This window comes from Oncorhynchus mykiss, chromosome 2 (genome assembly GCF_057628025.1).
Source record: "Oncorhynchus mykiss isolate SJ-2025 chromosome 2, ASM5762802v1, whole genome shotgun sequence".
In the NCBI taxonomy this organism is placed as follows: domain Eukaryota; kingdom Metazoa; phylum Chordata; class Actinopteri; order Salmoniformes; family Salmonidae; genus Oncorhynchus; species Oncorhynchus mykiss.
In genome coordinates this window covers 75784929-75812731 of record NC_143023.1, presented here as the reverse complement: position 1 = coordinate 75812731, position 27803 = coordinate 75784929, and the positions used below count along the sequence as shown (strand labels likewise).

The following is a 27803-nucleotide window of genomic DNA, read 5'->3' as shown; positions in this document are numbered from 1 at the left end:
TTCACTGCTCTCCACCATCGGAATTAATTGTTCTGGGTTTGCTGTGTGTGTGTGTGTGTGTGTGTGTGCGTGTGTGTGTGTGTGTGTGTGTGTGTGTGTAATAAGTAGTGTGTGTGATGTGTTGTGGAGCTGTGTGTACAGTGCAGGTGTGTGTGAATATGTGTGTGTTTGCATGTATGTGTGTGTGAAAATACATTAATAAATTACATTTTTTCTTGACCTTGACATTAACCTGGAACATATACTGGGGATAAACTCTGAACACCTCATTTCCTACTGGAACCTCCCAAGATGGGTCACTACTGCTGCCAGCCAAATATGTGTATGTGTGTGTGTCCATAACTCACTGGTGTTGAAGTCTACAGAAGCCGGTGTACTCCTCCTCTCTCCATTGCTGCTGATAACATATACTGTGTAATAGCTTCCTGGGGAAAGGTCCTCAAACCTGTAAGACCTACACACAAACATGCACAAACATGCGCGCACACACACACAGCCAGTGTTACCCAACAACAAGTGGAAGCTGGACCAGCCAATAAGGACACATTGTGCCAGGGGGCTAGGACTCACCATGGCTCCTGGACTGAGAGGTTCAGCTGCTGATTGGATGTTTGGTTTATGATTGACAGGATGAAGCCTTTGACAACGTCCCTGGCCTGGGTCCAGCCAACTGTCACAGACGATGTGGTCCTACTGAGGACTGATACCATCACTGGACTGGGAGCTAACACACACACACAAATGCTGATCAATAAGAACCAGAGAGACCGGGGGTGTGTGTGTGTAAGTGTGTGTGTGTGTGTGTGTGTGTGTGCGTACCTGTAGTGATGCTGAGTGTGACAGGGGGGCTGTCTGTGAAGGACTCTTTCTCCGTCCTCAGAGAGAAGTGGTACAGCCTGCCTGGTAGCAACCCAGAGAACACTGCCCTCGGAACACACACCTTCTGGACCTAACACACATATACAGTTGTGGCCAAAGGTTTTGAGAATGACACAAATATTAATTTCCACAAAGTTTTCTGCTTCAGTGTCTTTAGATATTTTTGTCAGATGTTACTATGGAATACTGAAGTATAATTACAAGCATTTCATAAGTGTCAAAGGCTATTATTGACAATTACATGAAGTTGATGCAAAGAGTCAATATTTGCAGTGTTGACCCTTCTTTTTCAAGACCTCTGCAATCCCCCTGGCATGCTGTCAATTAACTTCTGGGCCACATCCTGACTGATGGCAGCCCATTCTTGCATAATCAATGCTTGGAGTTTGTCAGAATTTTTGGGTTTTTGTTTGTCCACCCGCCTCTTGAAGATTGACCACAAGTTCTCAATGGGATTAGGGTCTGGGGAGTTTCCTGGCCATGGACGCAAAATATTGATGTTTTGTTACCCGAGCAACTTAGTTATCACTTTGCCTTATGACAAGGTGCTCCATCATGCTGGAAAAGGCATTGTTCGTCACCAAACTGTTCCTGAATGGTTGGGAGAAGTTGCTCTCGGAGGATGTGTTGGTACCATTCTTTATTCATGGCTGTGTTCTTAGGCAAAATTGTGAGTAAGCTCACTCCCTTGGCTAAGAAGCAACCCCACACATGAATGGTCTCAGGATGCTTTACTGTTGGCATGACACAGGACTGATGGTAGCGCTCACCTTGTCTTCTCCGGACAAGCTTTTTTCCGGATGCCCCAAACAATCGGAAAGAGATTCATCAGAGGAAATAACTTTACCCCAGTCCTCAGCAGTCCAATCCCTGTACATTTTGCATAATATCAGTCTGTCCCTGATGTTTTTCCTGGAGAGAAATGGCTTCTTTGCTGCCCTTCTTGACACCAGGCCATCTTCCAAAAGTCTTTGCCTCATTGTGCGTGCAGATGCACTCACACCTGCCTGCTGCCATTCCTGAGCAAGCTCTCTACTGGTGGTGCCCCGATCCCGCAGCTGAATCAACTTTAGGAGACGGTCCTGGCGCTTGCTGGACTTTCTTGGGCGCCCTGAAGCCTTCTTCACAACAATTGAACCGCTCTCCTTGAAGTTCATGATGATCCGATAATTGGTTGATTTAGGTGCAATCTTACTGGCAGCAATATCCTTGCCTGTGAAGCCCTTTTTGTGTAAAGTAATGACGACGGCACGTGTTTCCTTGCAGGTAACCATGGTTGACAGAGGAAGAACAATGATTCCAAGCACCACCCTCCTTTTGAAGCTTCCATTCTGTTATTCGAACTCAATCAGCATGACAGAGTGATCTCCAGCCTTGTCCTTATCAACACTCACACCTGTGCTAACGAGAGAATCCCTGACATGATGTCAGCTGGTCCTTTTGTGGCAGGGCTGAAATGCAGTGGAAATGTTTTTGGGGGATTCAATTCATTTGCATGGCAAAGAGGGACTTTGCAATTCATCTGATCACTCTTCATAACATTCTGGAGTATATTCAAATTGCCATCATACAAACTGAGGCAGCAGACTTGGTGAAAATTAATATTTGTGTCATTCCCAAAACTTTTGGCCACGACTCTACTGTAAACCCATTATATAGACACTCCACCACATAAACCCATTATATAGACACTCGACCACATAAAACCACTCTATAGACACTCCACCACATAAACCCATTCTATAAACACTCCACCACAGAAACCCATTCTATAGACACTCCACCACATTAACCCATTATATAGACACTCGACCACATAAAACCACTCTATAGACACTCCACCACATAAACCCATTCTATAAACACTCCACCACATAAACCCATTATATAGACACTCCACCACATAAACCCATTCTATAGACACTCCACCACATAAACCCATTCTATAGACACTCCACCACATAAACCCATTCTATAGACACTCCACCACATGAACCCATTCTATAGACACTCCACCACATAAACCCATTCTATAAACACTCCACCACAGAAACCCATTCTATAGACACTCTACCACATAAACCCATTCTATAGACACTCCACCACATAAACCCATTCTATAAACACTCCACCACATGAACCCATTCTATAGACACTCCACCACATTAACCCATTCTATAGACACTCCACCACATGAACCCATTCTATAGACACTCCACCACATAAACCCATTCTATAGACACTCCACCACATAAACCCATTCTATAAACACTCCACCACATCAACCCATTCTATAGACACTCCACCACATAAACCCATTCTATAAACACTCCACCACATAAACCCATTCTATAGACACTCCACCACATAAACCCATTCTATAAACACTCCACCACATAAACCCATTCTATAGACACTCCACCACAGAAACCCATTCTATAGACACTCCACCACATAAACCCATTCTATAGACACTCCACCACAGAAACCCATTCTATAGACACTCCACCACAGAAACCCATTCTATAGACACTCCACCACATAAACCCATTCTATAAACACTCCACCACATCAACCCATTCTATAGACACTCCACCACATAAACCCATTCTATAAACACTCCACCACATAAACCCATTCTATAGACACTCCACCACATAAACCCATTCTATAGACACTCCACCACATAAACCCATTATATACTGTAGACACTTGACCACATACATGCACACACACCCTGCTGCCGTACCATGAGTGTGTGGTGACAGTTGAGACAGATGACTTCATAGTTGTGTCCGTGTCCAGAGGCTGGATCCCACAGCATCTCTACTGACGACTCTGTTACTGAGCCCTCTCTCACAGTACTGGGAGATGCCAGGCCTACACATACAGTTGAAGTCAGAAGTTTACATACACTTAGGTTGGAGTCATTAAAACTCATTTTTCAACCACTCCACAAATCTCTTTTTAACAAACTATAGTTTTGGCAAGTCGGTTAGGACATCTACTTTGTGCATGACACAAGTCATTTTTCCAACAATTGTTTACAGACAGATTATTTCACTTATAACTCACTGTATCACAATTCCAGTGGGTCAGAAGTTTACATACACTAAGTTGACTGTGCCTTTAAACAGCTTGAAAAATTCCAGAAAATGATGTCATGATAGGCTAATTGACATAGTTTCAGCCAATTGGAGGTGTACCTGTGGATGTAGTTCAAGGCCTACCTTCAAACTCAGTGCCTCTTTGCTTCATGGGAAAATCAAAAGAAATCAGCCAAGACCTCAGAAAAAGTCTGGTTTATCCTTGGGAGCAATTTCCAAATGCCTGAAGGTACCACGTTCATTTGTACAAACAATAGTACGCAATTATAAACACCATGGGACCAAGCAGCTGTCATACCGCTCAGGAAAGAGACTCGTTCTTTCTCCTGGAGAGGAGTTCGAAAAGTGCAAATCAATCCCAGAACAACAGCAAAGGACCTTGTGAAGATGCTGGAGGAAACAGTTACAAAAGTATCTATATCCACAGTAAAAGTCCTATATCGACATAACCTGAAAGGCCGCTCAGCAAGGAAGAAGCCACTGATCCAAAACCACCATAAAAAAGCCAGACTAAGGTTTGCAACTGCACATGGGGACAAAGATCGTACTTTTTGGAGAAATGTCCTCTGGTCTGATGTCTGATGAAACAAAAATATAACTATTTGGCCATAATGACCATTGTTATGTTTGGAGGTAAAAGGGGGAAGCTTGCAAGCCACGGGGGTGGCAGCATCATGTTTTGGGGGTGCTTTGCTGCAGCAGGGACTGGTGCACTTCACAAAATAGATGGTATCATAAGGGAGGAAAGGTATGTGGATATATTGAAGCAACATCTCAAGACATCAGTCTGGATGTTAAAGCTTAGTTGCAAATGGGTCTTCCAAATGGACATTGACCCCAAGCATACTTCCAAAGTTGTAGCAAAATGGCTTAAGGACAACAAAGACAAGGTATTGGAGTGGCCATCACAAAGCCCTGACCTTAATCCTATAGAAAATTTGTGGGCAGAACTGAAAAAGTGTGTGCGAGCAAGGAGGCCTACAAACCTGACTCAGTTACACCAGCTCTGTCAGGAGGAATGGGCCAAAATTCACCTAACTTATTGTGGGAAGCTTGTGTAAGGCTACCCAAAACATTTGACCCAAGTTAAACAATTTAAAGGCAATGCTACCAAATACTAATTGAGTGTATGTAAACTTCTGACCCACTGGGAATGTCATGAAATAAATAAAAGGTGAAATAAATCATTCTCTACTATTATTCTGATATTTCACATTCTTAAAATAAAGTGGTGATCCTAACTGACCTAAGACAGGGCATTTTTACTAGGATTAAATGTCAGGAATTGTGAAAAACTGAGTTTAAATGTATTTGGCTGAGGTGTATGTAAACTTCCGACTTCAACTGTACGTACACACACACTTCATCACCCACAAAATCATCTGAGGAGATGTTTGTGTGTACTCACTTGTCCTGAGTGTGTGTGTTTGGTATGCTGGTCCGGTCCTGTGACGGCTGGTGCTGTAGACACTGAAATGGTACTCCTCCCCTGGAGTCAGGCTGCCAATTGTTACTGTGTGCTTACCTGGGGGGAATGGCCACCAATCGCACACACCCTTACACACACACACACCCTCACACACTCCCTTACACACACACACCCTCACTCCATCACACACACCCAGTACTGGTCTCTGGACATACAGAACCACAGAACTGCTTCCTACCGAGAGAGGGACGGCTGCCTGCACGGGCCCAGGCTCTACACAAAGACAGGAACACACACACACACAATGAGAAAGAGATACACACAGTATGATGGAGCAGCACCAACATTTGTTGAAACTTCAACTTGAAGACACACGTCTCTGTGGGCCTACCTGTTCTGTATGTGGTGTTGATCTCTTGGCTCATGTTCTCTCCTCTCACTGAAGCCACACCCACCTCGTAGTTCTGCCCTGGACTGAATATGGCCAGGAACACACACCTGGACTCATTTACCCACAGTTCCATGGGGCGGGCCTGGCTGACGGGGCGTAGCCTAACATAGTACCCATCAGGGCTTTCACCTGACGGGGCGGACCAGCACGCTGTCAGATTCTCCCCTCTGCTAGACACAACCACACCACCTGGGGGGCTCACCGCTACCAACACACACACACACACACACACACACACACACACGCACACGCACACGCACACGCGCACACACTCATTCAACATTATCATTAAAAAACAAGTACACCCGAAGTGTGTACACAAACACAGACTTTCATACCAGTGTATAGGGTCAGTTCCTCCCCTCCACAGCTCTCCACACCGTGTTCTGTGACGGAGTCAACTCTGACCTTGTACTTCCTGAACCCCTCCAGTCCTGCAATCACAGCGGACCTGGCGCTACTAGCCACAACCATTCTCGTCTCCAGGCCTGAGGATACACCCTCCCAGCGAACCAGAAAGTTCCACCGCACAGCATGCTGGGAGTCTGGGGCTGTCCAGCTTACTGTGATCTGACTGGCTGTCACATTGCTAATGGTGATGTTTCGAGGGGGAAGGGGCCGTGTGTGACAAGTCTGCGTGCTCCCCAGGCTCCATGCGGCCCCAGTAAGGTGGGAGGCTCTGAGGGACAGAGAGTAGACCTTGCCTGGGTACAGGCCTGGCACTTTCAGCCCTCTGGAGAATAGAGACACTGGGACTCGACCTGCAGTCCTCCTCTCCTTCTCTTCCCCATGTTTTTCCTCCTTTTCCTCCTCTTCTTGGTATTGGACATAGAGCTGGGGGGCAGGGTGAGAGGAGTTTACGAATGTGAGGTCACTCCAGTGAAGCTCTGCATCTCTCTCTGTTACCTCCACCAGGTGAAAGTTGAATAAAGGAGGGAGGAGAGGGACTGAGAGAGAGAGAGAGAGAAAGAGAGAGAGAGAGAGAGAGAGAGAGAGAGAGAGACAGGGTTAGTGGGTGTCGGACAGGGGTAAAGTGTTACTAGGGTGTTTATTGACTCTGGTATTGAATGTATTAATGCATACTTTCCCAGTGACAGATATAAGGTAAAGGAATGTGGCAAAAGAACGAAGTCAGGAAGTAGCCTCGTCCAGTAGTGTTCCTCTGTAGAGCAAAACAGTCTGTCTGATTGGCTGGCAGTGATGATGATGTCATAGCACTCGTCAGGTTGTAGGAGGAGCCATCAGACCAGCGGGGCAGCCCCTCATCCTGTGAAGACAAACAACAACAAAAAATGTTGTGTTTTTTTTGTCAGACACAGGCTGGGAATGTCCCAGTCATCAGTTTTAAATCACAGACTAACACACTCCTCTGAAAGGAGGAAGCTAATGTGTCTGACTGTTTAGAAAGCAAACACCATTCATGCTAACACAGCCATTTATCTCACTCACATGCATATATGTGTGTGTGTGTGTGTTACCAGTCTGTCGTTGAGAGCGGTCCAGAGCAGTAGTAGGTTGTTGTGTGTAGTCAGGTGAGAGGAGAGGAGGAGGAGGTCTCTCTCTGTTTTAACATCCACCAGGTGTCCTCCTGAAGCCATGCCTATACAGGTTTGCTGGGCATCGCCCCACGACAGGCTCCGCCTACTCACACTGTGGCAGCTCCTTCCACTCGCCAGCCAACCAATAGGACACTGGGCTGAGGAGAGACAGTGGTCAACTCACAGTCAACTTAGACATACAGCGGTCAATGTTAATTATGTGTGTGTGTGTGTGTGTGTGTGTGTTGTACCTGTCTCGATGGTGGTGTGTAGTCTCTGGGTGAGGCTGATGTTGAGGTGTGTGAGAGGTGTGGTCAACTCTGCTGTGATGCTGTAGTGTGCTCCAGGCTGCAGACCTCTCACTACGTACGAAGAGGTGTGTGTGTGGTCAGAGTGTGTCTGTTCAGTGTGTGTGTATTCAGTGTGTGTGTGTTCGATGTGCATGTTGTGTAGACTGAGAGCAGTGAAGCTCTGTCTGTTCTGTAGGTTGCAGGTCAGGAGAGTGCTGGTGGTGGTCACCTCGACACGGAGACGGGAGAGGGGGACAGGAGCTACACAGTGGTGCACGCACAAACAAACATACACAAATGCACGCACACACACACACACACACACACACACACACACACACACACACACACACACACCAACCTGTTTCAATTTAATCCATCATCTTTTAACTTCTGTTTCATAACAGGACATCCCTGTATAGGTCAATCCCTGTATAGGTCAGGGGTCAGGGTAAGGCTTACCGATATGAAAGGTCTTAGTCTTCAGTGTGGTATTGTTTTTTATAGCGTTCAGCGTGATGTCACTTCCTCCTGGCTCCTTAGCCAATTGCAGAAACAGCCTGCAGTCAGGAGAACACTCAGAGCGGCCAATCGGATCCAGCCACACCTGTAGGGGTGGGACAGAGAGTGGTTAAGTGGTTGCGATATGGTTGTGGTTGTCCGGTGGCTGTGCGGTATGATCGTGAGGCTGGGTGCTGGTTGTATGGAGCTAGTGTTATGGTTGTGTGGTGGATTACGTTCTGACCGTGAGGTTGTGTGCAATCTGGTAGGAGACGGTGTACCAGTCTGGATCCTGACTGGTGGGGAAGTGGCCAAACACAACCTCAACAACCATGACCGCAGGATCTGACCACTGCACACACAAGAGACTGACCACCTGGAAAGAGAGCGAGAGAGACTTTTCAACCTAAGAAATTCTATACATCATTTTTGAAACTTTAGCACAGACGGTTAAAAGAAGAGTGTTGTGATAAATCATAACTGTTTCACCTAAAAGGTATAGCTAGAAACTGCGTGTGTAGTTGTGTGTGTGTGTGTAACTGTCTTACCTGGATGAACCCTGCCAGCAGCCACATATGCACGGTTCCATCCATGGGGAAGCCTGGTAATCTCATCAGCACACAAGAGGAATGGCATTCACAATCATCTATAGATGGTACCACAACATACACCCAATATCAATGTTGCTTTGGAATCAGAAACTCATGGATGTTTGTATATCCCATCTATGTACCAAAGAGCGAAGAAACTACACGACCAGAGGTTCCAGTAAGGTCTGAGGTTGTCAGAGCTCTGTATAAGAGGAGTGTATCACAGCTGAACTACACCAGAGTAGTCCTTCCCAGTGATGCAACACAACTTTGAATTTAGCGCCCCTCAGCAACTTTCTTTGAAGCAGAGCCTGTGTGGAGGCGTGCACAGTCCCATTCAATCAGTGTGTGTGTGTGTCGCTAACAACAATTTGTTCTGCCCCTGCCACCCTTCCTCTTTGTTGGGATAAGAGCAGGTTACTATGACAACTAGGCTTAAGGAACTCATGAAGAGAGAGGGAGAGAAAGAGAGGGAGAGGAGGGAGAGAGGAGGAGTGGGAAGGAGAGAGAAAGACAGGGTGAAAGTAAAGAACTTAAAGTTCACTAGATAGGTAACACTCCATACACCTCAGCCTATTTGCAGATTTATACTCCACTCTCTGTAGTGATGCAGTGATATGCTAACCAAGTCCACTGTGTTCCACACAGCAGATCAAAGCTGTGTGTGAATAGCGAGTGGTTGAATGTGAGAAATAAGTATCATTCACTGATCAATCACTAATCAATCAATGACTAATCAATGTGGATTCATGCCTCTCCAATAGTTCATATCTTCCTTCTGGAGGTCACTGGTGTTTTACCTTGGATGAAGTGTCATTAACACTGTGTATTTACATGGTAATTATATATACAGATTGTTAGACTCCCACACGCACCATTATTACACACCACCAGGATAGAGCAACACAAACACACGTCAGCACTGAACAAGCTGTGTCAGCAGGGGAGCGTGTGTGTGGAGGAGGATGATGAGTTTTTCATTCACGCAACAAAACACCCACCAATCAGTTAGTCATTGTTAAATGTTTTATTGTTTTATTCTGAGAGGTTCTGCATGACTAGAGACTCTAGTCTATCTGATGGCATCAGCACATACTGATTACTGGCACAATGCTTCACATTAAACAACACAACAAATACAGCGTTCTCTTGAAATACAGATCATCTACCATCAGATGCTCAGGTGGATTATCACCTTACTAAATAATTGATTGAGTTAAATACAAATATTTTTGGATAAAAGCTTTACACTTGTAAAAAAAATAACTATTTTGTAAGATAAATTTGATTGGCATATAAAACATGTCAGTCATCAAGAGAGCACTAGATCCATACTAAAGCAGCAGTGGTCTTGTCAGCTCAGACCAACTGATCTAAACGTGATAAAGTCTGAGAGGACTAGCTAGTGTTACACACGAGGAGGAGCAGGCTACAGCAGTACAGATAGGACTAGTGTTATCATAGTACAGCAGGAACAGGTTACAGCCCTGCACATCTGACCACTACATATCTGTAACGACAGGGTCACTATAACAGGTCAGCATACAGCCCTCCACAACACACTGAAGGAAGACTAAAGAACTCGCCTACCTGGACGCTTGACCTGTCTACTCTGACCTCTGACCTCTAACCTCTGTTCCATCTTCCATCCCTCCTATTGAACGCCATACTGGAGCTCACACTGACTAGCTTCGCTCTCTCTTTAGTTCCATTGGCAGGAGCAGTCGACAGGCTCCTGGAAGCTGTAGACCACCAGGGTAGCGTTGTGTGAGCAGTACAGGGTGACGGAGCGGGTTTGTAGTCCACTCTCCCTGCAGCACTTGCAGAAGCGGGCGTGGCTGTTGATGTTGAAGTTAAAGATGGTGGCAGACGGACACTTCCCATCACATGAAAACACTGTCACCTGAGAGAGAGAAAAGAGAGAAAGGGGGAGAGAGAGGGGGAGATTTTATTCTCTATCAGTGTTAACTTTTTAAAACTGTCTTATTGACACTCTCTCTCTCACCGGTGCGTTGCTCCTGCAGTCGTCTTTTCTGATGGTGGTTCGGATTGCCACACGCTTACAAGTCTTGCCGTCCTCCTTACCTAAACACACACGCACACAGAGGAAACGCTGAGATGCACACGCATGCACACACACACACACACACAGCTTTCATCCTCAGCCATAGATTCCTGTCACTCACACAGTCAAAGGTCTATTGAGCTGGGCTCTTTGTTGCCTAGCAGCGGGGGCTCAGTTTGATCGACAGTCAGCTGACCGGGGGGAGCAGTTCTCACGCCAAAGACCCAGCACCCATTGGCCACTGGCCAATCAGGTTAAGCAACAGGGGGTTGGGGCTGGTTGGTGGAATGTTGAAAGATAGCTTGGGAGTCCAGCTTGGGAGTCCAGCTCTACTCGCTTTATGCTTGAAGGAACAGGAATGATTCTAACTCACATAGAGCAGTGGTTTCCAACCAGGGGTATTAGGAACCCTGGGGGTTCTTGGCCTATCAACCAGTGGTACTAGGAACCCTAGGGGTACTTGGCCTATCAACCAGGGGTACTAGGAACCCTGGTGGTACTTGGCCTATCAACCAGGGGTACTAGGAACCCTGGGGGTACTTGGCTTATCAACCAGGGGTACTAGGAACCCTGGGGGTACTTGGCTTATCAACAAGGGCTACTTGAGAAGACTCATGCGGCCATAGGCCTACTGGTAAAATACACATGAGGGGGTAATTCAGGGGCACTCCATGCAGAGCAAAATTTAGTTGGTGGTACAGTAACCGCTGGCCTAGAAGATTCAGCACAGCAATAACATATTGAACCATTGGAATAGGATTTTGCTATGAGGAATGTTAGGTGAACCTTGACCTGTAGTTTATATGTATGGAGTGGTAGGGTTAGGACTAGAACACACTCACTGTGATAGGTGCGAGATCGTGGTACCTGTGTCACAGTTACTACTACCAGTTGGGGTTATGGGGTGAGATGTGAGAGGTTAAAGATGAAAGGTGAGAGGTCGTGGTACCTTTGTCACAGTTAGTACTACCAGTGGGGGTTACGGGGTTAACGGTAAACGGTAAAACACCGACTCCAGAACCTGGGAGCAGCGGCAGGAACAGCAATGTCAGGAGAACGTTAGGAAAACACACAGGTTAACGTTGGTTTAGAACACATTTTCACACACACAGAGTAATCAGCGCAGTGGCATGCACAGCCATGGGAGCCAGACAGTGTTCTCTGAGACTGGGGAAGACAGCCAGACGGCCAAACACTCAGAATCACTACACACTGATGCACCAAGGCTCATTCTCACTGGACAAACTCTAAACACCAAGCATCACCATTGGCCAAACTGTAACAAACGTAGCATTCCCATTGGCCAAACTGGTCAAGCAGGCAAGCGGGCAAGGAGGCAGAGCTGCTGTTATTACTGGGAGAGCAGACTGGGTCTGTTGTCTTCACCTTTACATGTGAAATTAGTGTGTTTAATGGGAGAGTTCACACAAAATACAAACTGCCTTCATTTTCTGGACACCTAGAAAGTACAGTATGGAGTCAGGTTAGCTACAGTGTATCATTAACATCATAGAGTCTAAAACAACGGGAATGGTAGGACCGCTGTCTGCATGCTTTTGTTCTCCAGAAAACTGTGAGGTATGACAATTTCCCCACTAAAGAAAATAGTAAAACAGTAAAATCCTCCTTTAATATTATCACGACGTGTATCAGGACCATCAGGCAGATCTAGGACCATCCCTAGAGCAGAGGCTGCTGGGTAGTGTAGTGATTCATGCTCGTTGTTGCCAGCCAACCACAAGCTTTTACTCTGTCCAAGGCTGCAACAGGCCGCACCCCCCCCAAACCAGTCAGCCAATAAGCCCAACCACTGCCAGGCAACGCCCTGCCCACCCCTGTGATTGACAGCCGAAAGCGTATGAGAAGCGAATGTGATTGGTCACTCACACGTCCTGCAGCAGCCGTCCACATAGCTCTGGACCACGCCCCCATTCTGCAATGATTGAAGAAAGGTTACAGACAGACATAATTGTGTGTGAATGTCAGTGAGTGAGTGAGTGAGTGAATGAGTACCTGAGTGCACTCTGTGTCGTTGAAGGGGGGGCAGACCACCCCTGAGGCCAGCATCACAGTTCCCACTGTCGTCTCCACACAATCATACCGCGTACAGTTATCCACCCAGGAGCTCCCTGCCTGTACACACACACACACACACACACACTAAAAGTTAGCCATCCAGGATTTCCCCGTCTACACATAAAGTGTTTGTGCGTTAGGTAGAGTGTGTGTCTATTTGGCAGTATAATGATGTGTGTGTTCTCACAGTGAAGAGCTCAGTGGTTCCGTTGTCATTGTTGAAAGAACAGGAGACATTCTTACAGGAGCCACAGCACACCTGAGGATCTGAAGATGCTACGTACAGCTGGTGCTAAGAGAGAGAGTGAGTGGGAGGGGTGGGTGGACACAGAAATTCCAGAAGAATTTACCTAGCTCCGATCAGGATGGAGGTTTGTGGTGTGTGTGTGTGTGAGAGAGAGAGAGAGAAACACATACCTGGCCACACTTCTGAGAGCAGTTGACAGCGGACACGTCCATGGCGTAGTATCCAGTGTGTGTATCACGATGTGTCAGACAGTGTACGGTGTAACACAGCTCTCCTTCATAGTACTGAATCAGGCTCTGCCCCGGACCCAGCACCGTGACTCCCTGGAACACACACACCTCTGCCTTCTCTACACACACAGGTCAGGGCTCAGGAGTTAGGTAGCCTAGCAGTGTGTCTGTGCATAGTGTGTGTGTGTGTGTGTGTCTGTGCATAGTGTTTGTGTGTGTGTGTGTGTCTGTGCATAGTGTGTGTGTGTGTGTGTGTGTGTGTGTGTCTGTGCATAGTGTGTGTGTGTGTGTGTCTGTGCATAGTGTGTGTGTGTGTGTGTGTGTGTGTCTGTGCATAGTGTGTGTGGGTGTGTGTGTCTGTGCATAGTGTGTGTGGGTGTGTGTGTCTGTGTGTATGGACTTACTGCAGGTGTAGAGGGGGCAGCCACAGGTGCTTCTGCTGTCTGCGACCTCCACCTGTACCTCCCCCTGAGAGACCAGAGCCGTTACTATGACCACACACACACACACACACACACACACACACACACACACACACAATGCTGAAGCTGACTGACTCACCACCTGACAGACTGGGCTGTCCTCACACTGGCACTCTGAGAGGAGGAGAAAAAGACTGGGTTTACTACACAACTGGAGGCCTAGAACAGTGTTCTCTGTTTGGACTACAAGATTTTTTCAAATAAACAGTTCTGGGAATGTTGGTGTGTGTGTGCGCAACTCTTGGGAGTGCAAAAGTGTGTGTGTGTGTACCACAGTGACGGTCGGGGCAGCAGTGTCCAGGTAGGGTTGTTTGGATCAGAGACAGACCAGGAGAACAGCTCAGAGTCGACTCAGGACACAGGTTCACGTCACACACTGCACACAGGAGGACATTGCGCTAAACATCAACACTGTGTGTGTATAGTGTGTACAGCTTGTGTAGAGTATAATGTTTGCGTGTGTTACCACAGTGGTATTGAGGGCAGCAGCTGTGGGTGGTGTTCAGATCCACAGCCAGTATCTCTCCATAAGAACAGGACGGCGCGGGCTCGATACACGACTCACACACTGCAGAGAGAACACAAACATACCACTGACTGTGTTAACATTTCCTTTACAACTTGTACCCCAAGTCCAGCTACAGTAATGTTGGATAGAGACGGTAGACCAATTAAGAAGTATAAGGTTTGACCTTACCACACAGGAAGGTGTAACAGCAGGAGTTGTCCTCACGAACCTCCACTAGGAACTGATCTTCTCTACAATCAGGGGCGGTGAGGGGGAGACAGGCATGGGGGTCGCACTCTGGAACACACCAATCACAGGACTCAGTTATTAAAACACACCTAACAATACCATCAAATGATTCCAGAGGGACATCAGAGACTGTAACGTTCTTTGCTTCACGGAAACGTGGCTCACTGGAGTGACTCTATCCGAAGCGGTGCAGCCAACGGGTTTCTCCACACATCGCGCAGACAGAAACAAACAACTTTCTGGTAAGAAGAGGGGCGGCGGCGTATGCCTTATGACTAACGTGACATGGTGTGATGAAAGAAACATACAGGAACTCAAATCCTTCTGTTCACCTGATTTAGAATTCCTCACAATCAAATGTAGACCGCATTATCTACCAAGAGAATTCTCTTCGATTATAATCACAGCCGTATACATCCCCCCCCAAGCAGACACATCGATGGCTCTGAACGAACTTTATTTAACTCTTTGCAAACTGGAAACCATTCATCCGGAGGCTGCATTCATTGTAGCTGGGGATTTTAACAAGGCTAATCTGAAAACAAGACTCCCTAAATTTTATCAGCATATCGATTGCGCAACCAGGGGTGGAAAGACCTTGGATCATTGTTACTCTAACTTCCGCGACGCATATAAGGCCCTGCCCCGCCCCCCTTTCGGAAAAGCTGACCACGACTCCATTTTGTTGATCCCTGCCTACAGACAGAAACTAAAACAAGAGGCTCCCACGCTGAGGTCTGTCCAACGCTGGTCCGACCAAGCTGACTCCACACTCCAAGACTGCTTCCACCACGTGGACTGGGACATGTTTCGTATTGCGTCAGACAACAACATTGACGAATACGCTGATTCGGTGTGTGAGTTCATTAGAACGTGCGTTGAAGATGTCGTTCCCATAGCAACGATTAAAACATTCCCTAACCAGAAACCGTGGATTGATGGCAGCATTCGCGTGAAACTGAAAGCGCGAACCACTGCTTTTAATCAGGGGAAGGTGTCTGGTAACATGACCGAATACAAACAGTGCAGCTATTCCCTCCGCAAGGCTATCAAACAAGCTAAGCGTCAGTACAGAGACAAAGTAGAATCTCAATTCAACGGCTCAGACACAAGAGGCATGTGGCAGGGTCTACAGTCAATCACGGACTACAGGAAGAAATCCAGCCCAGTCACGGACCAGGATGTCCTGCTCCCAGGCAGACTAAACAACTTTTTTGCCCGCTTTGAGGACAATACAGTGCCACTGACACGGCCGGCAACGAAAACATGCGGTCTCTCCTTCACTGCAGCCGAGGTGAGTAAGACATTTAAACGTGTTAACCCTCGCAAGGCTGCAGGCCCAGACGGCATCCCCAGCCGCGCCCTCAGAGCATGCGCAGACCAGCTGGCCGGTGTGTTTACGGATATATTCAATCAATCCCTATACCAGTCTGCTGTTCCCACATGCTTCAAGAGGGCCACCATTGTTCCTGTTCCCAAGAAAGCTAAGGTAACTGAGCTAAACGACTACCGCCCCGTAGCACTCACTTCCGTCATCATGAAGTGCTTTGAGAGACTAGTCAAGGACCATATCACCTCCACCCTACCTGACACCCTAGACCCACTCCAATTTGCTTACCGCCCAAATAGGTCCACAGACGATGCAATCTCAACCACACTGCACACCGCCCTAACCCATCTGGACAAGAGGAATACCTATGTGAGAATGCTGTTCATTGACTACAGCTCGGCATTCAACACCATAGTACCCTCCAAGCTCGTCATCAAGCTCGAGACCCTGGGTCTCGACCCCGCCCTGTGCAACTGGGTACTGGACTTCCTGACGGGCCGCCCCCAGGTGGTGAGGGTAGGCAACAACATCTCCTCCCCGCTGATCCTCAACACTGGGGCCCCACAAGGGTGCGTTCTGAGCCCTCTCCTGTACTCCCTGTTCACCCACGACTGCGTGGCCACGCACGCCTCCAACTCAATCATCAAGTTTGCGGACGACACAACAGTGGTAGGCTTGATTACCAACAACGACGAGACGGCCTACAGGGAGGAGGTGAGGGCCCTCGGAGTGTGGTGTCAGGAAAATAACCTCACACTCAACGTCAACAAAACTAAGGAGATGATTGTGGACTTCAGGAAACAGCAGAGGGAACACCCCCCTATCCACATCGATGGAACAGTAGTGGAGAGGGTAGCAAGTTTTAAGTTCCTCGGCATACACATCACAGACAAACTGAATTGGTCCACTCACACAGACAGCATTGTGAAGAAGGCGCAGCAGCGCCTCTTCAACCTCAGGAGGCTGAAGAAATTTGGCTTGTCACCAAAAGCACTCACAAACTTCTACAGATGCACAATCGAGAGCATCCTGGCGGGCTGTATCACCGCCTGGTACGGCAACTGCTCCGCCCTCAACCGTAAGGCTCTCCAGAGGGTGGTGAGGTCTGCACAACGCATCACCGGGGGCAAACTACCTGCCCTCCAGGACACCTACACCACCCGATGTCACAGGAAGGCCATAAAGATCATCAAGGACATCAACCACCCGAGCCACTGCCTGTTCACCCCGCTATCATCCAGAAGGCGAGGTCAGTACAAGTGCATCAAAGCTGGGACCGAGAGACTGAAAAACAGCTTCTATCTCAAGGCCATCAGACTGTTAAACAGCCACCACTAACATTGAGTGGCTGCTGCCAACACACTGACACTGACTCAACTCCAGCCACTTTAATAATGGGAATTGATGGGAAATTATGTAAATATATCACTAGCCACTTTAAACAATGCTACCTTATATAATGTTACTTACCCTACATTATTCATCTCATATGCATACGTATATACTGTACTCTATATCATCGACTGTATCCTTATGTAATACATGTATCACTAGCCACTTTAAACTATGCCACTTTGTTTACATACTCATCTCATTTGTACATACTGTACTCGATACCATCTACTGTATCTTGCCTATGCTGCTCTGTACCATCACTCATTCATATATCCTTATGTACATATTCTTTATCCCCTTACACTGTGTATAAGACAGTAGTTTTGGAATTGTTAGTTAGATTACTTGTTGGTTATTACTGCATTGTCGGAACTAGAAGCACAAGCATTTCGCTACACTCGCATTAACATCTGCTAACCATGTGTATGTGACAAATAAAATTTGATTTGATTTGATTTGATTTGATTAAATATATTATGTTTTGGTTCAGTACCTACCACAACGGTACTCTGGGCAGCAGGACAGGGCACTATAACCAATCACCAGCTGGTTCCCATTCTCACAGGGCGGAGCCTCACTCTCACAGATGGTCAGATTACATTCTGAGGGAGAACGAGAAAGAGAAAGAGTAGGTGTGTTCATGTCGGTGTCTAACCATGCATATATATGTGTGTGTGTGTGTGCTCACCACAAATCTGCTTGGGGCAGCAAGCCCCCTCCTCCAGTACATCCAGTACGTACTCTCCCTCCCTCTCACACAGCAGAGTGGGACTAATGCTACAGTCAGGTTCTACTGCTACCACAGAACCGTTCTCCAGGCAGCGGAACAGACAGCAGCTACGCAATGACCCGTTCCACACCTCCCCAGGGGCCCGCGGAGACCCCTCGTTATCAGTACACACTACACACATAGACACAGACACACACGTTAACAGTACACACTAAACAACAGAACCTGAACTACACAGTCATACAGAGCACCTGCTCACAGCATTGACATCCTAGAGCTGACATGTAACTGACATAGAGCTGACACAGAGCTGACATACTCACCACACTGCTCCTCTGTGACGCAGTAAGAGGAGTCTGCACGGTGCAGGATGGTTCCAGAGCGACACACACACTCCTCTCGGATGTGGGAGCAGGTGGTCTCCTCATAGAACTCTCTGTTCTGACAGGTCCGGGTGGTACAGGTCGACACACACGCCTGGTACTCCCTACCTGGGGGACACCTCAATGCTACACATGCACATGCACACACACGCAGACGCATGCGCACACACACGTAGATGCATGCACACACACACACACACCACAATAACACACACTTGTCTCATCACCAGCTAATGCAAACCTGATGTGTCTGTGTATTGGTGTGTATGTGTGTGTATACGAGGTCCTTACGGCAGAAGTTGTGTCGTCTCCAGTTGATGCAGACTTGGTAAGTGTAGCAGACAGCTACGTAGGCTGCCAGGAAGTCACACTGGTGGGCCTTATAGTGGAGGTCGCCTGCCCACATCACATCACAGAACTGTTCTGGAGACACCTTGCTGTGGCAAGGAGTGAAGGGTCTCTGTCTGAGCATGGAGAGACAGGTAGAGCAGTCTCCAGTGGTACAGTTGTCTCCGATGCGTCGTGTGTGTTCCGTGTCCTCTGAGGTGTGGACCCTCCAGGCCTGCAGGAACAGACCCAGGTCTGCCACCTCCCTCACAACCGTACCGTTGGGCAGCTTCAGGTCATCCGCCGGGTTCCCGTCACAACACCCTGGGAGACACACCAGCAGGCACATGCACAGCTGAAGTTTAGAGAGGAGTAGAAGGTGCTTGTCACGCCTGCTCCCCAGCATTACGCACACCTGCTCCCCATCATTACGCACACCTGCTCCCCATCATTACGCACACCTGCTCCCCATCATTACGCACACCTGGACCTCATTATCACCTTTATTTCTCTCCCTTTATTTAACACTCTGTAGCCTAAGTCATCAGGCAGCATTGTTTCCATTCACGTTCTGTACGCATCTCATGTTTTGTTTCTATGCATTCTTTATTATTTTATCGCCTTTTATGCTCGCTTCGAGGCAAGCAACACGGAATGCATGCATGCATGAGAGCACCAGCTGAGATATAGGGGGAGCAGATCCGGGTGCCTTGTCTGCTCCCACAATATCTCCTTTCTTCATACAAATGACGGAGATTTGGGCCTAAGTCATCAGGCAGCATTGTTTCCATTCACGTTCTGTACGCATCTCATGTTTTGTTTCTCTGCATTCTTTATTATTAAACTCACCTTCTGCACCTGCTTCCTGACTCCCGGCGTATTAGTGACAGTGCTCAACTAAAGTGAGACAACGTCCAAACCCAAAATTTGTAAGAGCATTGACAAGAAATAGGCCCTACTCTCGCTCACAATTTTAAAACCTTATTTATACAACTATTAAGGACGCACGCATACACTGAACTAGGCCAAAAATAAGGTATGGTCAGGTATGAGAGAAACTTTCCCTCTTCCAGATTCATTAAATCATGCTAGTGGACTTCATATACCTGATCTGACAGTGAAGGATGAACATGTCAGAGTAAATGCCAAATCTAGCTAATTTCATGGCTGTCTTACCACAGAGGCCTCTAGTAGGAGCAGATGTGTTGGAGGGGGCGGTGTATTGCAGCACCATGATGCCAGTGCTGTGGTACCACTGTATGTTGACTCCTTCAGGAGTGGTGATCAGGTACATGCTGCCTGTGTCCTCTACTGATAGAGCCTGGCGGGAGAAAGGCAGCCGCGCCTTGATGTGGTTCACTGACACCTGGACACGCATACGCACGTACGCACACACACACACAAAGAGGTAGCATGAGTAGTGTGGTAAAAGTTCAGTATGCGACCAGTTATCAGTCGGATGCGGTCAGTGATGGTCACCTTGCGGTCTAGGCGGTTGATGATAATCCTGTAGGACGGAGTGGTGATGTTCAACTTCTTAAAACACAAACCTGACGTCCCACCATTAGGGCTCTGAGAGAGGGAGAGAGGCCCTGGTCAGAATGAACACCATCATCACATACATGATGATTAGATGTTAAAGAGAAACTTACCGGTCGTCTGATGGAGTTGACGCTCTAAAAAGGAATCAAGACAAAGCCAACAGATCAGTCAGGAGCTTATAGCATCCCATAACAGTTTATAATACATCTATAGTAACGTAAAGTACTATAACTACAGCAGCATGTAACACCTAACAGTCTGTGTACCTGGCTGGTAGGGCATTTATCCACTGTTCCTATGATGTTCTCTCTGGGCAGGTAGACCAGGATGTAGGAGCCATTATCATACAGCGCCACGTTGTTACCGTCAAACGTTATCACACGCAGGTCTGACATCACCGAGCAGCGACCTAACACACACACACACACAAACACAACTCGGATAGGCAAATACACACAAACACGTTATGTAAAGTGTGTTTGTGTATGCACGGTAGTGTGTGTTCTTACAGGGGCACTGCCAGAGTGGGCAGCAGGGGTCGGTGTTGGTGAGGACAGCCATGCCCAGCAGAGAGCAGCGAGGAGGAGTGGTGTTGTACCGACAGTGGAGGGAGGAGTTATGGAGGAGCAGCTCCCCGTTAAAACAGATCAGCTCTGTACACTCATCTACACGGTAGGAGTACAGGGGCTGGAGAGAACAGATAGAAAGACAGAGAGAGATCAAGGAATTCAGCTACTGGCAGAGGGAGTTCTCCAAGGCTGCATGCTCGGCCTTCTTATCTTCTCCATACGCACTGGCTCTCACTGATTGGCTCTTACTGTGCATGGGGCGGTGGGCAGGAGGAAGGGGGGCAGCACTGTTGGCATGCTGACTGCCTCAGGTGTAGGAGAGAAGTCTGTGATGGTGGATGTTTCCGTGGTTATGAACTCCGTCGTCTCTGGGGGTGATGTCGACATGGTAACAGAGGAGGTGTCATATACAACTGGAAATACAGAGATGGTCTCTGTGGGCGTAGGAACAGGATGATGTGTTTGTGTGGTGGTTGGGGTGTGGGTGTGGGTGGAGGGGGAGAGAGGAGGAGGGGGAGAGGAGGTGAGGAAGGAGGTAGTGGCTGGGGGAGAGATAGAAGACTGGGTGGAAGGCTGGGGAGGGGTAGCAGAAGGGGGAGGAGGTGGAGTGGTGGAGTCGGTCACTGCCAGGCTGGGGGGAGTAGGGGAGGCTACTGTAGTGACCTCTGAAGGGGTCAGGGCCGTGACCCCAGTGGTGCTACTAGTAGTGGTGGGTGAGGAAGAGGGGGAGACAGAGGGAAAGACTGCAGGTGAAGTGGTGTGCTCGGTCACAGTGGGGGTGGAGGGTGAGGGCAGGGAAGGGAGAGGAGGAGAGGGGGAGCGAGCAGGGGTGAGTGTGTGGGTGAAACGCTCAGTCAATGGGGCTGTACTGGGAGTAGTGGGGGCTCTGGTGGCAGTAACAGTTGTGCTGGTTGTAGTTCTGCTACTAGTAGTAGTGGTCCTAGTAGTGGTTCTAGATGTAGTAGTAGCAGTACTAGTAGGCCTAACAGTTGTAGTAGTAGTGGGGGCTGTAGTGGTAGTAGTGGGGGCTGTAGTGGTAATATTGGGGGCTGTAGTGATAGTAGTAGTAGCTGTAGTGGTAGTAGTGGGTGCTGTAGTGGTAGTAATGGGGGCTGTAGTGGTAGTAGTGGGGGCTGTAGTGGTAGTAGTGGGTGCTGTAGTGGTAGTAGTGGGGTCTGTAGTGGTAGTAGTAGGGGCTGTAGTGGTAGTAGTGGGGGCTGTAGTGGTAGTAGTGGGGGCTGTAGTGGTAGTAGTGGGGGCTGTAGTGGTAGTAGTAGGGGCTGTAGTGGTAGTAGTGGGGGTTGTAGTGGTAGTAGTGGGGGCTGTAGTGGTAGTAGTGGGGGCTATAGCAGTAGTAGTGAGGGCTGTAGTGATAGCAGTAGTAGCTGTAGTGGTAGTAGTGAGGGCTGTAGTGATAGTAGTAGTAGCTGTAGTGGTAGTAGTGGGGGCTGTAGTGATAGTAGTAGTAGCTGTAGTGGTAGTAGTGGGGGCTGTAGTGGTAGTAGTGGGGGCTGTAGTGGTAGTAGTGGGGGCTGTTGTGGTAGTAGTTGGGGTGGTGGTTGTTTGGTTTACGAAGGCATAGGGTGTAGGAGTGGGAGGAAGGGACACACCTGAGGACAGACACACAGACATAAATTACTTTAACACCGATTTACCTGTACTTTAACAGATCATGTGACACACTCTACTCACAGTCCTCTGTGTAGACACATCTCCTGGTGACCTCATCAAGAACCATGTTTTTGGGGCAGCGAGGGAAACAGCCCTCCACCCTGCCAGACACACATAGACAAACGTTCAAAACCTGTATTAAACATTCTCTTACAGTGTAATACGATGTTGTAAGCGTGTTTCTAAGTGTGCATTTGTAAGCGTTTGCAAGGTGTGTCTTACGGGGGCAGGAAGTGGCAGCGTGTTGCGGCGAGGTCGCTGCATGTACGAACACAAGGACTGGCACATGCATGGTAGCGCCACTCACACATCATACGGAACGGGATCACAACACTGCTCTCTGGAATACACACACACACACACACCGTCAACATACACACAGTAAACACAGAAAAATAAACTGTGTGTGTGTTCGTACCGCTAGCTTCTGTTTACCATAGAGAGCGTTTGAATCTATCTGTTCTCTTCTACCTTTTCCAGCTGGAAAAGTACCAGGATGTTGTCTCTGGTTTTGAAACTGTATTTAGAGAACTGAATTTGAAAACTGATTCTGAATGCATCTGAGAAGTTGAATATACACTATATAGACAAAAGTATGTGGACACCTCTTCAAATTAGTGGATTTAGCTGTTTTAGCCAAACCCGTTGCTGACAGGTGTATAAAATTGAGCACATAGCCATGCAATCTCCATTTACAAACATTGGCAGTAGAATGGTCTTACTGAAGAGCTCAGTGACTTTCAACGTAGCACTGTCATAGGATGCCACCTTTCCAACAAGTTAGTTAGTCACATTTTTGCTCTGCTAGAGCTGCCCCGGTCAACTGTAAGTGCTGTTATTGTGAAGTGGAAAGGTCTATGAGCAACAAGTGGTAGGCCACCCAAGCTCACAAAAAGGGACCGCTGAGTGCTGAAGTGCGTAGCGCATAAAAATTGTCTGTGCAACACTCACTACCGAGTTCCAAACTGCTTCTGGATGCAACGTCAGCACAAGAACTGCTCATCGGAAGCTGGCGACCGTGTCTGCGTCCATGAGTTTGTATGGCCGAGCAGCCGCACACAAGATCACCATGCAGAATACAAAGCGTCAGCTGGAGTGGTGTAAAGCTCACCTCCATTGGACTCAGGAGCAGTACAAACGCATTCTCACATGAATCACACTTCATCATCTGGCAGTCCGACGGGCGAATCTGGGTTTGGTGGATGCCAGGAAAACACTACCTGTCCCAATGCATAGTGTCAACTGTAAAATTTGGTGGAAGAAGAATAATGGTCTGTGGCTGTTTTTCATGGTTCGGGCTAGGCCCCTTAGTTCCAGTGAAGGGAAATCTTAATGCTACAGCTTACAATGATATTCTAGACGATTCTGTGCTTCCAACTTTGTAGCAACATTTTGGGGGAGGCCCTTTCCTGTTTCAGCACAACAATGCCCCCGTGCACAAAGCGAGGTCCATACAGAAATGGTTTATCTAGATCAGTGTGGAAGAACTTGACTGGCCTTCACAGAGCCCTGACCTCAACCACATCGAACATCTTTGGGATGAATTGGAACACCGACTGCGAGCCAGGCCTAATTGTCAAACATCAGTGTCCGACCTCACTGATGTGGCTGAATGGAAGCAAGGCCCCGTAGCAATGTTCCAACATCTAGTAGAAAGCCTTCCCAGAAGAGTGAAGGCTGTTATAGCAGCAAAGGGGGGCCCAACTCCATATTAACGCCCATGATTTTGGAATGTTTGACGAGCAGCTGTCCACATACTTTTGGTCATGTAGTGTATGAAACTTTGGTAAACTTGAAATGAACTCCCGAATGGCGCAGTGGTCTCAGGCACTGCATCGCAGTGCTAGCTGTGCCACTAGAGATCCTGGTTTGAGTCCAGGCTCTGTTGCAGCCAGCCGTGACCGGGAGACCCATGGGGCGGCGTACAATTGGCCCAGCGTCGTCCGGGTTAAGGGAGGGTTTGGCCGGCAGGGATGTTCTAGTCCCATCGCGCTCTAGCGATTCCTGTGGTGGGACGGGTGCAATGCACGCAGACACGGTCGCCAGGTGTACGGTGTTTCCTCCAACACATTGGTGTGGATGGCTTCCGGGTTAAGTGGATATTGTGTCAAGAAGCGGTTCGGCTTGGCTGGATTGTGTCTCGGAGGACGTTCAACCTTTGTCTTCCGAGTCCGTACAGGAGTTGCAGCGATGAGACAAGACTGTAACTACCAATTGGATACCACGAAAAAGGAGTAAAAGTTCAAAAAAAATAAAAATGAAAGTATAGTTTGTAAACTTGATACACAGACAATAATTGCCATAACAACCATAAAAAAATGAAATATTCAATTAAATTTACATTTTAAAATTTAACGCAATATTCATTCAATTTTGTTTCAAATCATGAAATACTAGTTCAACTTATAAATTCAATGATTCAATTTGTGCATTATAAATCCAAAAATATTACATTCAAATACATGTTCAAATGATGGAATTCAAATACAATTTCTGTTGACACTGACATCGCGCCATATGTGTGGGTATTATGACTTTGTATTTCTGTCTAACCCTCCAGGGTAAAGGAGCTGCTGGTCTTGAAGTTGTCTGAGTTGTCGTATCTCTGAGCGCGTGCAGACGTGCGTGTCAGAGTCAGGAACACTCCCGGCTGACCAATCAGCTCAAAGGAGGTGTGGCCAGGCAGGAACAGCCCCTGGTGCTGTAGGAAGGAAGCCCTGCGGCCAAACTTCTCCCCTCTTGTCCACTGCTCCAACCGCAGCACAGCGCGGTCCGAAACAACCAGGAAGTAGTTAGGACGCTCCGCTGACTCCAGAGAGATCACCGGGAGACCTGTAATACAGAGTTTAACATATGGGTGAAGCTCACAAGAGATGTATTTGTGTGTGTGTGTGTGTGTGTGTGCGCGTGTGTGTGTGTGTGTGTGAGAGAGAGAGAGAGACTCACGTGATGTGCGGTCCTTCTGTAGTCCTGCTGTGATCATGAAGTTAAAGAGTAGTCCAGGGGGAGGCAGCCCACCTACGAACTCCCTAACTAGAGGAAAGACTGACCCACTGGTTCTGTTCACACCGAAGACTGTAGCATTAAACACAGCACTGGCCACTGAGAATGGACCTTCACCTAACTCTACAGAGACACAGAGTGAATATATTAGGATATTTAGTGCGTATACCTGTGTGTTTGTATTTTTGTGTGAGCTGAAAAGTGTTCCTTTATGATACATTTTTGGTTAGGTTCAAACATACCTTGGTTGTAGTATTCACAGTCATAGGCTGGAAGAGAAGAATGGAACAAACATTTAGAGACATACAAATCCACATATGTATGTTAGGATAATTAAGTAGCAAAGTAACCCTTAATGTTTAGATGAGGCTGGGAGAGAGATTGTGGTATTGTGTAAGAGTGTATGTGTGAATATCTGGGGTCATTTGATGACAGATAGAAAGAATGGTGGATGAGATATGGAGCAGTGGTGGGACTTTATAGTTCTGGGTAGTGGTGTGTGTGTATGTGTGTTGGTGTGTGTGTATGTGTGTATATAGGAGCATTGAGTGACCCAGCACCTATGCTGACATAGAAAGCAGAAGGAATTGGGTCTGAGGAACAGATCCACACTGTGTGTGTGTGTACTCACGACAGACAGTGGGGTTTCTCCATACCACAGTAACACCGTGTTGACAGCAGGTGTGTGCATAGGCAGCGATGGACGTACACAGACACTCACAGTCTCCGCCCCGATTACAGTTACAAGTGTCTGTCAAGCAGTTCATATAGAACCATGAGACATCCACCTGCACACACACACACACACACACACACAGGTTACATGTCTACCTGGGGGGGGGGTTAGTGAGGGTTTAGTGGGGGAAGACAGGGAGCCTGGGTTAGATGTGAGTTAGGGTGTGTGTGTGAATAATGTAGATAGGAATGAGTGACGTGTGCGTGTGTGTGTGTGTTCTAGGGGGTGAATAGTTATCATTAATTCAGAGTGGGTCTGAGTGATGGTGCATCAGAACAATGAGATGTGGGTTGAACTCTGGAACACAGGGTTCAGCTTAGACATTAGAGACAACTGAGCTTTATAATACAATGTGTATGGAGGGGTGTGTGTATGTGCGTGTGTGCGTTCTTTGTCACAACAATAAACAGTCAGTATCTGGATACTATGTGTGAAATTCTTGATAATGTATGTGTTATCAACAGAGAAGTATATTTTCTGGGTGATTTAAATATTGACTAGCTATCATTAAGATGCCCACTCAGGAAAAAAGTTCAAACTGTAACCAGTGCCTGCAACCTGGATCAGGTTGTCAGTCAACCTACCAGGGTAGTTACAAATAGCACAGGAATTAAATCATCAACATGTATTGATCACATTTTTACTAACGCTGCAGATATTTGCTTTAAAGCAGTATCCAAATCCATAGGATGTAGTGATCACAATATAATAGCCATATCTAGGAAAACCAAACTTCCAAAGGCTGGGCCTAATATAGTGTATAAGAGGTCATACAATAAGTTTTGTAGTGATTTATATGTTGATGCTTTAAAGAATATTTGCTGCTCTGTGGTGTGTAATTAGGAGTAACCAGATGCTGCACTTGACGCATTTATGGAACTACTTATTCCAGTTACTAATAAGCATGCACCCATTAAGAAAATTAGGGAGGAGAGAGCGGGACTGAGACAGGTAACGGCGGACTGAACGTAGTTATGTAGAGCACCTCAAGATAAAAACGTAGTATTCAATATCGGCAAGTTAGACTAAATATTAGCACTACACAATCTGGTGGCTGATAAACTTCAATCTGGATAACAACACAAAACAAATCCTAAGACTATAGAAATGTATCGACAAATATTACGAAAACAAGCAACACCCAAACATGACAGGAGTAAGACAGGGGAACCGATTTATCAAAACAAAAACTCTTCTACAGACACAGACAATTTAATATTTTCACCACCGGGAATGGTAAAGGTCGAAACCAATCTGTTAAATCAATTAATGACCAACTGGGTATACTTGAACTAGTTAGTAAGGATATAAAAGAGTTGAAGGCAAGCCTCGAGATGAGTGATGAAAAAGCTGCGACATTGGAGAAGGAAACAAACAAGCTGTCAAAAGTGACAGTCAATAGGATTGAAACCGAAGTGAATGAACTTAAAAAGGAGAACACCGTTCTGAGAGCAGCCTTACTTGACATACAGACT

At 47.2% G+C, this 27803-nt stretch overlaps 4 protein-coding genes across 6 annotated transcripts in view; all 4 read right to left on the bottom strand.

Annotated features, from left to right (window-relative positions):
- ptprq (protein tyrosine phosphatase receptor type Q) overlaps positions 1-9028 on the bottom strand; it is a 44112-nt gene extending 35084 nt beyond the window's left edge. For all 3 annotated transcript variants that reach the window (XM_090207887.1, XM_090207882.1, XM_090207884.1), the window contains exons 1-13: positions 8744-9028; positions 8440-8571; positions 8157-8301; positions 7656-7955; positions 7345-7562; positions 6950-7133; positions 6205-6813; positions 5807-6070; positions 5395-5688; positions 3629-3759; positions 820-949; positions 571-724; positions 348-454 (exon numbers count right to left, since the gene is read on the bottom strand). In XM_090207887.1, coding sequence (XP_090064013.1) covers positions 348-454; positions 571-724; positions 820-949; positions 3629-3759; positions 5395-5688; positions 5807-6070; positions 6205-6813; positions 6950-7133; positions 7345-7562; positions 7656-7955; positions 8157-8301; positions 8440-8571; positions 8744-8809 — 2734 coding nt within the window. In that variant the 5' untranslated portion in view covers positions 8810-9028. The remainder of the gene's footprint in view (positions 1-347; positions 455-570; positions 725-819; positions 950-3628; positions 3760-5394; positions 5689-5806; positions 6071-6204; positions 6814-6949; positions 7134-7344; positions 7563-7655; positions 7956-8156; positions 8302-8439; positions 8572-8743) is intronic.
- A 769-nt stretch (positions 9029-9797) lies between these two features.
- LOC149985232 (otogelin-like protein) lies at positions 9798-20752 on the bottom strand. The gene is made up of 19 exons (XM_090207877.1): positions 20616-20752; positions 20460-20483; positions 20287-20379; positions 19984-20173; positions 18772-19131; positions 18421-18606; positions 18056-18268; positions 17865-17969; positions 14583-14690; positions 14352-14453; positions 14157-14261; positions 13965-13999; positions 13808-13871; positions 13344-13522; positions 13114-13218; positions 12864-12983; positions 12738-12783; positions 10791-10870; positions 9798-10688 (listed from the first exon to the last, which is right to left on the bottom strand). The coding sequence occupies exons 1-19, from the start codon at positions 20742-20744 to the stop codon at positions 10488-10490; spliced, it is 2445 nt and encodes an 814-aa protein (XP_090064003.1). The 5' UTR covers positions 20745-20752; the 3' UTR covers positions 9798-10487.
- A 397-nt stretch (positions 20753-21149) lies between these two features.
- On the bottom strand, positions 21150-22791 carry LOC149985231 (uncharacterized). The gene is made up of 2 exons (XM_090215422.1): positions 22611-22791; positions 21150-22528 (listed from the first exon to the last, which is right to left on the bottom strand). The coding sequence occupies exons 1-2, from the start codon at positions 22654-22656 to the stop codon at positions 21150-21152; spliced, it is 1425 nt and encodes a 474-aa protein (XP_090071548.1). The 5' UTR covers positions 22657-22791.
- A 16-nt stretch (positions 22792-22807) lies between these two features.
- Positions 22808-27803, bottom strand: part of otogl (otogelin-like) — a 48504-nt gene continuing 43508 nt past the window's right edge. Inside the window, exons 21-24 of the mRNA XM_090215410.1 lie at positions 25835-25861; positions 25536-25715; positions 25143-25421; positions 22808-22929 (exon numbers count right to left, since the gene is read on the bottom strand). Of these exons, the coding sequence (XP_090071536.1) occupies positions 22808-22929; positions 25143-25421; positions 25536-25715; positions 25835-25861 (608 nt within the window). The remainder of the gene's footprint in view (positions 22930-25142; positions 25422-25535; positions 25716-25834; positions 25862-27803) is intronic.

Coding starts and splice junctions, on each gene's coding strand:
- LOC149985232 (XM_090207877.1), bottom strand. CDS start 20,744: ATGTCAGACCTGCGTGTGATAACGTTTGACGGTAACAACGTGGCGCTG. Junction 14,454..14,582: donor CTGTTACACCTTCCTGTGTG/GTAAGGTCAAAC, acceptor TTCTCTCTGCAG/TGTGTGAGTCGTGTATCGAG. Junction 12,984..13,113: donor GAACCACTGAGCTCTTCACT/GTGAGAACACAC, acceptor GTGTGTGTACAG/GCAGGGAGCTCCTGGGTGGA.
- LOC149985231 (XM_090215422.1), bottom strand. CDS start 22,656: ATGGTTCTTGATGAGGTCACCAGGAGATGTGTCTACACAGAGGACT. Junction 22,529..22,610: donor ATGTGTCTACACAGAGGACT/GTGAGTAGAGTG, acceptor GTCTGTCCTCAG/GTGTGTCCCTTCCTCCCACT.